General features: G+C 42.7%; 1 protein-coding gene across 4 annotated transcripts in view; it reads right to left on the bottom strand.

Annotated features, from left to right (window-relative positions):
- The window catches only part of MAPK6 (mitogen-activated protein kinase 6), an 86334-nt gene that overhangs the window by 16132 nt on the left and 56608 nt on the right, over positions 1 to 13594 (bottom strand). For all 4 annotated transcript variants that reach the window (XM_062205928.1, XM_062205929.1, XM_062205926.1 and 1 more), the window contains exon 2: positions 628 to 1814. In XM_062205928.1, the coding sequence (XP_062061912.1) occupies positions 628 to 1182 (555 nt within the window). In that variant the 5' untranslated portion in view covers positions 1183 to 1814. The remainder of the gene's footprint in view (positions 1 to 627; positions 1815 to 13594) is intronic.

The following is a 13594-nucleotide window of genomic DNA, read 5'->3' as shown; positions in this document are numbered from 1 at the left end:
TTAGGTTTTCTTAAACTAGGCATAACTGAATAGTATGGACTCAAAGGGCCAACAAAGACCTAAAAATTTAAACAGCTTATCATCTTACCTTCAGGAAGGATCACACTTCTGTCCCAAACAGCTAAGAACATACAGTTGTCTCTTGGTATCCATGGGAAATTACTTCAGGAACACCATCTCCCCTCACTCCCCAAAACAAAAATCCTCAGACACTCAAATCCGTTGAGTAAAATGGTGTGGTGTCTGCATACAACCAGTGCACATCGCCCTATGTACTTTAAAGTATATCTAGATTATTTACAGCACCTAAGACATGTGAATGCTACCCAGTTAGTTAGGGAAGCCATGGATACAGAAGGCTGACTGTATTTCACTTACATATAACTAGAGGAAAGTCAGATATAAAAACAAACTAGCCATATACTTTCAGGAATTAGTATTTAATTAGGATCCCATTCTACTTCAAACACATAGAGACTGTGAATGAAAGTAGATCTGTATCAGGAAAAAGGTACTATATAAAGTTGAATAGAATTAACTATAAATAGCACATAAATGAAACACAAGGAGCTGTTCCTGAAGATGTGAATTAGCTTAAAATTCCAGCTCAACTACCTTTCCACATACCTTATGGGAATAATGAGGATCCATGATCCGTGCAAGACCAAAGTCACCTATCTTCAGCACCAAGTCTTCAGTATTAATGAAAAGATTAGCTGGTTTGAGATCTCTGTGCAGTACGTTTGCAGAATGAATATACTTGAGCCCACGTAGCAGCTGATACATGAAAAGCCTGGCATGCTCTTCCAGTAAAGGGCCCTGCTCCAGCACGTTGGCCAAGTCTGTCTCCATGTACTCCTGAACAATGTAAACACTGTTCAGTTCCGTAAGAGAGCCCACATCGTCTGTTAACTGGCTTCCACTGGGACCAAGAATTTCAAACACTTTCACAATGTTATCATGGTCAAGTCTTCTAATAATTTTGATTTCACGTAGAGCATGTTTAACACTCTGGGGATCAGTAAGGACAATTTTCTTGATGGCTACTCTCTTGTCACAGTCATTGTCTACAGCAGAAAAAACCAAGCCGTTGCCTCCACAACCCAATGGTTTTAAGTCCATATACCTAGAGCCCAGATCAAAACCATGAATGTTCATGAGACTTTCAAATTTCTCTGCCATTTTGAAACCCTTACTATTGCCTTTTCCTTTCAAATTGTTGAACTTGTGTAAACAAGGAAGAAAACTGGCATCAAAAGGAAAGATCTTTCAAAAAGGGAGAAGAAAAATAATTATGCTTCCATAGCAAGATGGTTTCTTGATGTTCATTGCATATGGCAACCGGGCCTGTTGAGTTCCCCTTAGATTTAAAGCTCAAAAAGCTCTACTCATACTGAGAATTAAAAAGATTGCAGTACTCATAGTTCAAGAAAGGGGCAGCAAATCTGCAGACATCTAAAGAAAACACTCAAGAAACTCAAACGGAATGAAATGACATACTATGCACTCAGATTTACTGTGCTAAACGATTTAACATTTAACAAAAATGTGAATAAATATGCACACAACAGGCTTCTATGAACATTCTCCTCACAGTGCAGATACATTCAGTGTTGGACTGGTCCTGAGCAGCATCATTCTAAGGTGCTGGTAAGCACTATTTCCGTTTTGCTTCTTTTCTTCCTTTGTTGCTATATATTTCAACAGGAAGCCCTGGTGGCTGTTGGTTAACAGATGTCTTTTGTTAGTGATCAGGTGGCTCCAGCTCACCACAATCACAATCAAAGCTACCGTCCATCTTACTCCGATACAACCTGGGGATGAGAAAAAGAAGGAAGAGTCACCACTGCAGGCAATATTCTTTTCTTAAATGTGTGAAGTGACACAACTGGCATTTGGCTACACACTACCCATGGTCCATGAAACCTAATCATAGACAAGTGATAAATCACCTTTAAATAGCCTACAAAAATGTTGTCAGCTATTCACACATGTTGGCCAGGGTTCCAAATCTCAGATATTCACATGTGTTGGCCAGGGTTCCAAATCTCACCACACTTGATTCATTGTATCACTTAAGACTTGGGGCTAGCACTGTGGCATAGTGGATTAAGCTGCCTCCTGAGACACTGGCATCCCATGTGGGCAACGGTTCACATCCCGCCTGCTCCAATTCTCATTCAGTTGCCTGCTAATGGCCTAGGAAAGCCTGGAATGATGGTCCGAGTGCTTGGGCACTACACCCACATGGGAGACCTGAATGAAGCTCCTGGCTTCGGCCTGGCCCAGCCCTGGCTGTTGGGGCCATTTGGGGAGTGAACCAATGGAGGGATGATCCTCACCTCCCAACCTCCACCTCTGTTTCTCCCTCTTTCTGTGTAATTCTCCCTTTCTAAATAAGTAAACAAATCTTAAAAAAAAAAAACCACTTAGACTAAGTTACGCCATTTATTTAATGCCAATAATAATGGAAATGTTCATAATGTGTATAGACTTCTTTAGACTTTTTTTAGGCTAAAATGTTAGCAACATTTTTCTAAAGGAACATACAAGCCTGCAATATCTTTGTTCATTATAGAACATTTTTATTTACTATGACTATCAGTATCCAATGAATAAAAATTTAGCCACACAAGTAAGATGAATTCACAGACCATGCTCCTCAATTCATGAAAACATCAACTGGAACAACAAACACACACTCACAAGAAGTGTGTAATGTCACTGATAGAAAAATCAAATTAGGGGCAGGCACAGTGATGTATCGGGTAAAGCCTCAGCCTGCAGCGCCGGCATCCCACATGGGTGCCGATTTGAATTCCTGATGCTCCACTTCTGATCCAGCTCTCTGCTATGACCTGGGAAAGCAGCAGAAGATGGCCCAAGTGCTTTGACCCCTGCACCCTTGTGGGAGACCTGGAAAATCTCCTGACTCCTATTCAGATCAGCCAGCTCTGGCCATTGCGGCCATTTGGGGAGCGAGCCAGCGGATGGAAGACCCCCCCCCCCCCGCCTCTCTATAACCATCTTTCAAATAAATAAAATAAATCTTTTTAAAAAATCAAATTAACTTGAGATAACATGGTTTAGAAAAACATTTCTAGAATATGTGAACATTATGTCTGAGGAAGATAGTGGAAAAACTAGAACTCTCATACAATACTGGTGGGATTTTAAATTAGTAAAATAACTTCAGCACTATCTAGCATAAATAGATAAATGGATAAATAAATACCATGCCCTATGACCTGGCCACTTTTCTTGAAGGTAAATTCCTAGAGAAATGCTTGAAAACATACAAATGCTTGGGGTTTTAGTTACTAGCAAAAAATTACAAACAACCTAAACTTCAAAAAAAATAGAGAATAAGTGAGTTAAGAGTTTTACATTCATACAGGGGAATGCTATATAATAGTAAAAATGAGTAGATGGTTGAAATTTCCAAAAACAAATTAAAATCAAACTGCATATAAAAACCAGTTACATCAGACCCAAAAACATGTAAATAATGCTATTTTATGGCTGCATACATACATAGCAAAAGTATAAGAAACACCTGCAATTATGAAGGTCATTAATAGCAGAACTGCCTTGTTTTACTGTAATAGAAATAGTGTCTTCTGTTTGCAAGGTTTTGTCTACTTCTCAAAATGAGCCCCAAATAAAATACCTCATAAAAATACTGTCATTTACCAGTATATTTGTAGCAAAGCATTTAAGAGTTAATGTCTGTAAATAAACTTCTGAATTAAAAAATATTTACGATTTTTGGGGCTGGCATTGTGGAGTAGTAGGTGGAGCCACCACCTGTGATACCAGCATCCCATGTGGGTACCAGTTCCTGTCCCAGCTGCTCCACTTCCGATCCTGCAGGTGTTCATGGAAGGGCAGCAGAAGATAGCTCAAGTGCTTGGGCTCTGACACCCACATGGAAGACCCAAAGGAAACTCCTGGCTTCTAGCTTTGGACTGGTCCAGCTCCAGCCCTTATAGCCATTTGAGGGGTGGACCAGTGGATGGAATCTCTCTCTAAGTCTGCCTTACAAATAAGTGAATATTTTTTAAAAATATGATTTTAAGGGGTTTTAATATATATCTTTCTCCCCTCCAAATATTCTTGTATTTGTGCACATCTTGATTCTTAACATATACCCTAGGAGAATCAGTGCTATTCAAAAGCTCTACTCTTTCTGAAATTTACATTTCTAGTCTCCACCTGAAATAAAATGTTTGTTCTCGCCCACCTTTTTGCCTTAATATAGACAACTGCTTAAAGCTCATCAAGCTTTAAAGTGCTGATATATGAACATTTGAAGTCATTTCTACACACTTAAATAAGAATAGTTAAATCTCTAATTTCTCTTTTAAGCTTCTGGTTCATTAATAGAGCAATCTGGTCAAGTACAAACAATGCTCCGTCAAAACTGACACCACTATTATCAGACAGACCAGCACTACAGCAGGAATGGCAATCGGATTAGAGAAAGCTGTGAAAATCGGAGGTCCTCGCTCAAGACCTCCATCTGTATCTGTGCCCTTTAAACACTAAGACCAAGAAGCATCGCAATCCAGAAATAACTACAAAGACAAGACACCCTTTTCAGACATCTCAAAGGCTGATCAGTAGACTGTGGAAAAAATATATTAGGAAGGCAGAGGCTTGTGCCTAGGTTAAGAACTGCAGAGTCGTCATTATGTACTCAAGACGAAGACTATGCAAAAGGCCAGTCTTGCATAGTCAGTCATCCCATTCTGAAGAAGGGGGTATAATTATCAATAAAACTGTAATTTCATCAGATGGTTAAAACTGTACCAACAAAAATCATACAGGGAGGGAATAAACAACAGAATACTAGGGGCCAGCTCTGTAGTGTGGTGGGTAAAGCCGGCACCTGCCGTTCCGGCATCCCATATGGGCACAGGTTCGAGTCTCGGTTGCTCCACTTCCAATCCAGCTCTCTGCTACGGCCTGGGAAAGCAGAAGATGGCCCAAGTGCTTTGGCCCCCGTACCCATGTGGGAGATCCGGAGGAGGCTCCTGCCTCCAGGCTTCGAATTGGCACAGCTCTGGCCATTGTGGCCAATTGGGGAGTGAACCAGTGGATGGAGGACCGCCCCCCCCCGCCCACTTCTGCCTTTCTGTAGCTCTGCCTCAAATAAATAAATCTTTAAAAACACACACACACACAATTAACAACAGCACTGCTTGCTTGGTGACTGCCTATGAGCTGTATTCTTCAGATTCCTTCAGTATCCATTAGACCAAAGACTGCCAGAGTACTTTTTCAGCCAGGAGCTTGGAAAGTCAGTCCACCTTAACCAGTCCATTGTGGGTATTCTAAACCTCTGCATCACACGCTGCATCTGGTATTGCCAAGTCAATCGTGCTCTATTTATTTATTTATATTTAATATATTTATTTAATATTTAGCAACTATTTGTAAAGTATCTGTTCTGTGACAGTCAAATATACAAGGCATGGGGGATAAAACGGTGAGTAAAAATAGACTTAGGCTCTGCTCTCATGGAGTTTACGTGTGACTAAAGACAAACAGAAGAAAAAAAAAAAAAGGAAGGTGGGGAGTGCCAAGGGGACAACTGGTACCAAGGAATAGTACAGGACATTATAAGAGCCCATACACGGGGGGATTTGACCAAATTGGGGCAGTCAGAATGTGAGTCTCTGGCAGCCAGCCTTAAGAACGTCAGAGGACTCCTGTGGTCACTCTGAGCATTGAGCATCTAGAGCAAAAACAGTTCCTCCTTAGCACCTTGATCTTTATTACACCTATATCCCAGATTCTGGTGTCCCTAACCACCTCCCATCTTTCACATCAGTCATGAACTCCCTATCTATCAAATGTACCTGATGAAGGTGTACAGGTACAGCTCAAGTGGACCAGCAAACTACTAGTCAGAGTAGCCTCGATCCACATCAGTGACCTGTTGAAACATCTTGTTATGATTTTTTCCACCAGCTTTCGCACATGCTTTCATAAAAGCTAAGTTCAAGGTTTCTTTCTGCACATTCCACATACTTCAAATACATATCCACATACTCCAAATAAACACTATCCATCCCAACCTACCAGACTGCTGACTCTGTTGTGTGGAAGGAGACCACAAAGTCTGAATTAGCTATTTCAACTCTGTTCTGGTTTTTAACAATTTAGTCAACAAGACAAGGCACAGAGGCTGTTTATAAGAACAAAGCTGGCTTTTGGCTATACTTTCAGACTTCTTTCAGTGACCCACCTTAGCATGGAAGTAAACGCTTTTTATACAGGTCAGGCTGGGTACCACCTGGCTGAATGCAGAAGGCAATTTCCTGAAACTGATGAGCAATGTTGCCTTCTGCTTGCCGTCACCTGGTCTACCCACATGCCAAGATAAACACAGGTAGTGCTGAGGTCACGCCTAAATGTATAAAGCTACAGAACAGAAAAGACAGAGTAACTTCCCTGTATCCTATCTCCCCATCCCTACAGAAACTGGATTTCCTATCTCTGCTTTTCCAGGAACAACTTGGCCTCTGTCAAAAAGGAAGTCTGGGCCAGCGCCGCAGCTCACTAGGCTAATCCCTCCACCTGCGGCGCCGGCACACCGGGTTCTAGTCCCGGTCGGCGCACTGGATTCTGCCCCAGTTGCTCCTCTTCCAGTCCAGCTCTCTATGGCCCGGGAGTGCAGTGGTGGATGGCCCGGGTCCTTGGGCCCTGCACCCCATGGGAGACCTGGGGGAGGCACCTGGCTCCTGGCTTCGGATCAGCGCAGCGCGGCGGCCATAGCGGCCACTTGGGGGGTGAACCAACGGAAAAAGGAAGACCTTTCTCTTTCTCTAACTCTGCCTGTCAAAAAAATAAATAAAAATTAAAAAACAAAAAGGAAGTCTGGATGTGCAAAGTAATTTTGAGGTGAGGACCCAGCACACAAAGCTTACTTTTCTGGTTTTCTCTTCCACCTTCCATTTTGCTGCTCCATACTCACAGACAGCACCAGCCCTCCTCCCTCGTGGAAGGCTTTTGCCCATGTTGCTCTTCTCCAGAGTCAAGTGAGTAATCTGAGTTAACTAGAATCCAGCTAGCCTCACGTCTCCTAAGCCAAAGGGAAAGGTTGAGCTCTACTTACATGTACCTATCTTCTAACCCTGGCACAGAGACGGGTTGTTACAGCAAATTCGTTTTCCCTAAGATCATGTCTCAGGCTCTCATCTAGGCTACTAAGTTTCTAGGTCAGAGAAGGCCAAGGGTTACATCTTAGCTGCTTCCTCATATGCATTCTTGGCAAAGTCCTTGAGTATCCTAATGCTGGATGACCCTAGGAGCCTTTTTTTTTTTTTTTTTTTTTTGGACAGGCAGAGTGGATAGTGAGAGAGAGAGAGACAGAGAGAAAGGTCTTCCTTTTTGCCGTTGGTTCACCCTCCAATGGCCGCTGCGGCCGGCGCATCTCACTGATCCAAAGCCAGGAGCCAGGTGCTTCTCCTGGTCTCCCTTGCGGGTGCAGGGCCCAAGCACTTGGGTCATCCTCCACTGCCTTCCCGGGCCATAGCAGAGAGCTGGCCTGGAAGAGGGGCAACCGGGATAGAATCTGGCGCCCCAAACCGGGACTAGAACCTGGTGTGCCGGTGCCGCAAGGCGGAGGATTAGCCTGTTAAGCCACGGCGGCGCCAGCCAAGAGCCCTTTCAAGATTAGGACCTCACAGATGCCAGCAGTGTAAACTAGCATCAGTCAATAATCTTAGGAACCTATGGACAAAGAGGGACCTTAAAATTAAAATATCAAGCCCTAACACAGTATCAGTAACTAAGAAAAACTTTCAAAGCAGCATTTTGTGCTGCTCACCACATCTGTTGTTGCTATTTACTCTAAGATATCCACATGAGAACATTAAAACTTCACAGACCACATAAACTAGTCAACGAATCTGAAGAGATCCATGTAATCCTAACAGTTTATGATCTATAAAAGCAGAGAATACATCTTTCATTCCACTGGTTTTGTTCCCAAGCACTTAAGGTGGGTGGTATCCAGATTGGGAGAGACACAACTGAAACTGCAGTATATTAAACATCAAATACAATTCCTTTGACAAATGTATAATTATAAGAATAATTATCAGTATAATAGCCCTTCATCTTCTTTCCTATCTTTCTACTGCCCAAACCTTCATACTGAGACTGCGTACCTAACGATAAGGAAACACTGGAGCAAACACAGGAGCAGGAGTTTACTTCTATGAACATTTTATTGGTGAAAGCAGGTGACATGATCACAGCTCTACCCAAGGGCGTGGGTAGATGCAATCCCAACATGGACCCAGAAGCAGAAGAACCAAGAGGTTTTCAACAGCTTACAGAAACAGATTCAGCACGGGGGCCAGTACTGTGGCTCACTTAGTTAATCCTCCCCGCCTTGCGGCGCCGACATCCCATATGGGTGCTGGGTTCTAGTCCCAGTTGCTCCTCTTCCAGTCCAGCTCTCTGCTGTGGCCCAGGAAGGTAGTGGAGGATGGCCCAAGTGCTTGGGCCCTGCACTCGCATGGGAGACCAGGAAAAAGCACCTGGCTCCTGGCTTCAGATTGGTGCAGCACCGGCCGTAGCGGCCATTTGGAGAGTGAACCAACAGAAGGAAGACCTTTCTCTCTCTCTGTCAAAAAATTAAAAAAAAAAAAGATTCAGCTCTTCCATCAATCCACTATATTTTCACTCAACAAAATTTTATTGAAATTTTACCACATGCCAGGCGTTGTTTTAGGTATTAAGGAAAAGCAGAGGTCAAAACAGTAGGGGTAAAAATCCTAGGGCAGGCATTCAGTGATGAAGCCACTACTTGGTATGTCTACATTCCCTAACAGAGTGTCTGAGTTCAAGCCCAGCTTTGCTCCCAATTCCAACTCCCTAACATACTTCCTGGAAGGCAGATGGCTCAAGTAGTTGGGTCCCTGCTACCCACATGGGAGACCTGGATGGAGTTCCTGGCTCCTGGCTTTGGTCTAGTCCAATCCCCAACTGTTGTAGGCATTTGGGGAGTGAACCAGCAGCTGAAAGATTGGTCGATCTCTCTCCCTTTCAAATAAATTAAATTTTGAAATAATAAAACCTGATCTCAGGGGCTGGTGATGTGGCTCACTTGGTTACTCCTCCTCCTGCGCCGCCGGCATCCCATATAGGCACCGGGTTCTAGTCCCGGTTGCTCCTCTTCCAGTCCAGCTTTCTGCTGTGGCCCAGGAAGGCAGTGGAGGATGGCCCAAGTGCTTGGGCCCCTGCACCCACATGGGAAACTAGCAGGAGGCACCTGGCTCCTGGCTTCGGATCGGCGCAGCACCGGCCATGGCGGCCATTTGGGGAGTGAGCCAACTAAAGGAAGACCTTTCTCTCTGTCTCTCTCACTGTCTATAACTCTACCTGTCAAATAAATTAAAAATAAACAACCTGATCTCAGAGGAAAGCGCACTGCTGGTGCAGGGAGTGCACTAGGAGGGCCTCCTTGTCCACTAACATTTCCCCTTCCTCCTCCCTTCCCTCGTCTTTTGCCATCCTTCCTCAATCTAATCTAATCCTGCAGAGCCCCTACTCTTGCATGTTCCAGGGCAACACTGTCTAGTTTTTAGTAGCTGTTATAAAACAGGTTTAGGACTAAGTTTTACTGATATTTCCAAGCAATGCCTGGTAATTAGTAGACATCAAAAAACAAAAAACAAAAAACACCTGTACGGAATGAATTAATGTAAATAGCATGTTCTACTTGATGGCAGGAAGTTCTAGAAGATAAGCCCCATCGTCAGGTTTCTCAGAATCTGACCTCCCACTGGGGGACATCAGTGCAGATTCCTAGACATGGTACTTTCCTTTCCAGGCACTCCACCAGGAGTCTCACCCCATGAAAAACACATAGGTCTGCCAACAACATGAAGAAGCACAGTTGGTTTCCACCCACTCAGACTAAAGAAACAAAAACACTCCAGCTTTGTTATAGCTCCTGTTTTATTTATTGTGGTAGTGGGGAAGGACTGTGCCACTGAAAGAGAGTCCTATATAATAAATTCAGTTTAAAAAAACAGAAGTCCTACCAGCCCATGTAATACCGAAACCAAAGCAGGTATCACGAAGATCCTAAACCTTGACACCAGTCTGATTTTAATATTAATCAGTCCAGCCTGGCAGTGTCTATGGGATCTAGCACAGCTTTCCAGACTATAGTTCAAATGCAACTGCGGCTGGGATTTTAAAAACTCATTTATTTACTTATGTGTATTTATTTTATTTTATTTATTTGAGACAGGAAGGTCCTAACTGCTGGTTTGCTCCTTAAGAGTTCACAACAGCCAAAGGGGATTTGAGGGAGCATTTCTAATCTTCAGAGATTTTTAAGGCAGATATTCCTCCTAAGGCTAAGCCTTAGGAATCTCTCTCTCCCTTTCTCTCTCCCTTTCTCTCTCCCTCTCTCCCTTTTTGTTTAACTCTACCTTCAAGAAATAAGGCAAAAACACAGACAAGGGAAACTTGGGGTGGGAGCAGAATGCAAAAATTCCCAGTAGTCCAAATAGTAGGCAGCTAAGCTGAGAGAGCTCCAAGCTTCAGAAACTGATGGGGCAGAAGTCCAAGAAGAGACACTAGACAAGAACTTTCTAAACCTGAACACTAGACAAGAACTTTCTAAACCTGATAAGAGACAACAACTGACAGAAGCACAAGTTCAATAAACCCCAAGCAAGATAAATACAAACAAACCCATACTTAGGCACATCCATAACCCATAGCCAAACTGTTAAAAATAAGGAACAACTCTTAAAGCAACCAGGGAAAAGAGACAAAGAACTGAGGAAGAATAGTCAGAATGATGGCTGATTTATCACAAGAAACAATGGAAACCAGAAAACAATAAAGTATTTTTCAGATGTCAAATGAAAAAAGTTATCAGGGTAATACCCTTCAAAAATGAAGATGAAGGGCCAGCGCCATGGCTCAACAGGCTAATCCTCCGCCTTGCGGCGCCGGCACAACGGGTTCTAGTCCCGGTCGGGGCACCGATCCTGTCCCGGTTGCCCCTCTTCCAGGCCAGCTCTCTGCTGTGGCCAGGGAGTGCAGTGGAGGATGGCCCAAGTGTTTGGGCTCTGCACCCCATGGGAGACCAGGAGAAGCACCTGGCTCCTGCCATCGGAACAGCGCGGTGCGCCGGCCGCAATGCGCCTACCGCGGCGGCCATTGGAGGGTGAACCAACGGCAAAAGGAAGACCTTTCTCTCTGTCTCTCTCTCACTGTCCACTCTGCCTGTCAAAAAAAAAAAAAAAAAAATGAAGATGAAATAGATATTTTCAAACAGATAAAAGAGAAAAAAAATCTCCACCAAAGTTTCACTACAAAAAATGTGAAAAGAAGTTTAAATTGAACCAAAATGACACCAAATGTAACCTCAGATCTACAGAAAGGTACAAGTCCAGAAAGTGTAATAACTTAAAAAAATATAAAAAGCCTTTAAAATAATCTACTCATTTGTTTAAATATCTTTCAATGACTGTAATTTACCAATTGTAAAGCAAAAATAATATATTGTGGGGTGTATATATATATATTGCATGTAGAAGTAATATAGAAGAGCACAAAGTGCTACAATGAAGTAAACAATCAGGAAATGTCAAGGTCTACATTATTTGTGAACTGGCTTATATAATATTGTTAGACAGGGCCAGTGTTGTGGGAATCCCAACTAGAATCTTAACCACTAGGCTAATCCCCTTGCCCTACAATGCAATTTTTAAACATAGTTTTTCCCTTTAGAATTTTCAAAAAATCAAAGATTTTATAGAATGTGCAAAATTTCCTGAGCACTTAAGCATGTGCCATGTACTGTTTGATGTTACAGGAAGAAAAAGACAGTCAAGATTCTTCTGCTTCCAAAGAGCTCGCATTCTAGTGAGGAAAGACCAACATAAAAGTAAACCACATCCAACTTCAAACTTGACCAAATGCTGTGATTTGGGCACCTAGAAATGGCCTTCTGAGTTGTTCAAACCCAATGCCAAGACAGTACTAGCACTGCTAAGAGATGTGAGAAGAACAACCCAAACAAAGCAAACAGCAAATAAGAGAGTACTTCAAAAAAAGATGTGCAAAAATGAGATTACAAGAGGTCTATTTTGCAGCAAAGAAATTTTGAAATCCATGAGGCTTTTTCATAATATCCTACAAAACCTAAGGCAGCATAAAACTTCGCGTTTTGGAGGGAAAGATGTCAATACAGCGTCAAGATGAAGAGCAAAGGGAGTAGGAACTGAGGAGGACATGAGATTGGATAGGCAGATAGGGCTGCATAAGGCAAGATTCTGGATTTTGTAACTAAGAGCAGAAGAAAATTACTAACAGTTTTAAGCAGGCAATTGACATGATCTCATTTCCATTTTAAAATGAGGATTCTGGTTACTGGGAGCAGAATGGACCAAGGAAGGTAGCTGAGCTAAAGCAAAGACCTATTAGGTTAAAAATTATTTCAAGTGGGGGCTGGTGCTGTGGTTCAGTAGGCTAAGCCTCTGCCTGTGGCGCCAGCATCTTATGTGGGTGCCAGTTTGTGTCCAGGCTGATTCTCTTCCAATCCAGCTCTCTGCTTATGGTCTGTGAAAGCAGTGAATATGGTCCAAGTGCTTGGGTTCCTGCACCCTCGTGGGAGACCCGGAAGAAGCTTCTAGCTCCTGGCTTCAGACCAGCCCAGCTCCAGCCGTTGTGGCCATTAGGGGAGTGAATCAGTGGATGGAAGGCCTTTCTCTCTGTCTCTCCCTCTCTATCTTTCAAATAAATAAAATATTTAAAAAAAAATTATTTTAAGTGCTGGCATTTTGGCATAGCAGGTTATACTGCCACTTGTGCCACCAGCATCCTGTATCAAAGTGCTGGTTTAAGTTTCTGCTTCTGATCCAGTGTCCTGCCAATGCACCTGAGAAGGCAGCTGAAAATGAACCAAGTATTTGGGTCCTTGCCAGACATGTGGGAGATCGGATGGAGTTCTTGGCTCCTCGATTTGGCCTGGCTCAGCCCTGGCTACTGTGGCCACTTGGGGAGTGAACCAATAAACAGATGGAAGATCTCTCTTCCGCTCTGCCTTTCAAATAAATCAATCTAGTTTTCTTAAAAATAAATAAATAAAGGCTATTTCAGTAAGCCAGATGACATGATGGTGACTGAGTCTAGGGTGACAGAAATGAAGGTGGAACATAAATCATTGAACAGATCATTAAAAACGCATATTAAAAATATTCAATAACACTTTGGAGACCAAAAAAACCTTCTGAGAATAAGGAAAAAGACAGGATTCAAAGGAAAGTTGTAGATGTCATTTAACTGAGTCAGGGAAGGCTTAGAGAAGAAAAATATCCAAGAAAGATTTCTATTTTGTACATGTTAGGTCTACTTAGATAACAAGAGGTCAGAAATTGTCAGTCAGGTTGGATATTATGTCTGCAATTCATGTGAGAAGCCTAAACCAGAAATATAAATTTGGAAATCATCCATAAATAGATGATATTTAAAACAATGAAGAGTGAGACCACTAGGAAAATAATTTAGAAAAACAAAGAGGCAGGGCAGAGGAGCCCAAGACTAAACGCCG

The sequence above is a fragment of the Lepus europaeus genome, chromosome 11, assembly GCF_033115175.1.
Source record: "Lepus europaeus isolate LE1 chromosome 11, mLepTim1.pri, whole genome shotgun sequence".
In the NCBI taxonomy this organism is placed as follows: Eukaryota; Metazoa; Chordata; class Mammalia; order Lagomorpha; family Leporidae; genus Lepus; species Lepus europaeus.
This window is presented reverse-complemented; position numbering and strand designations above follow the sequence as displayed.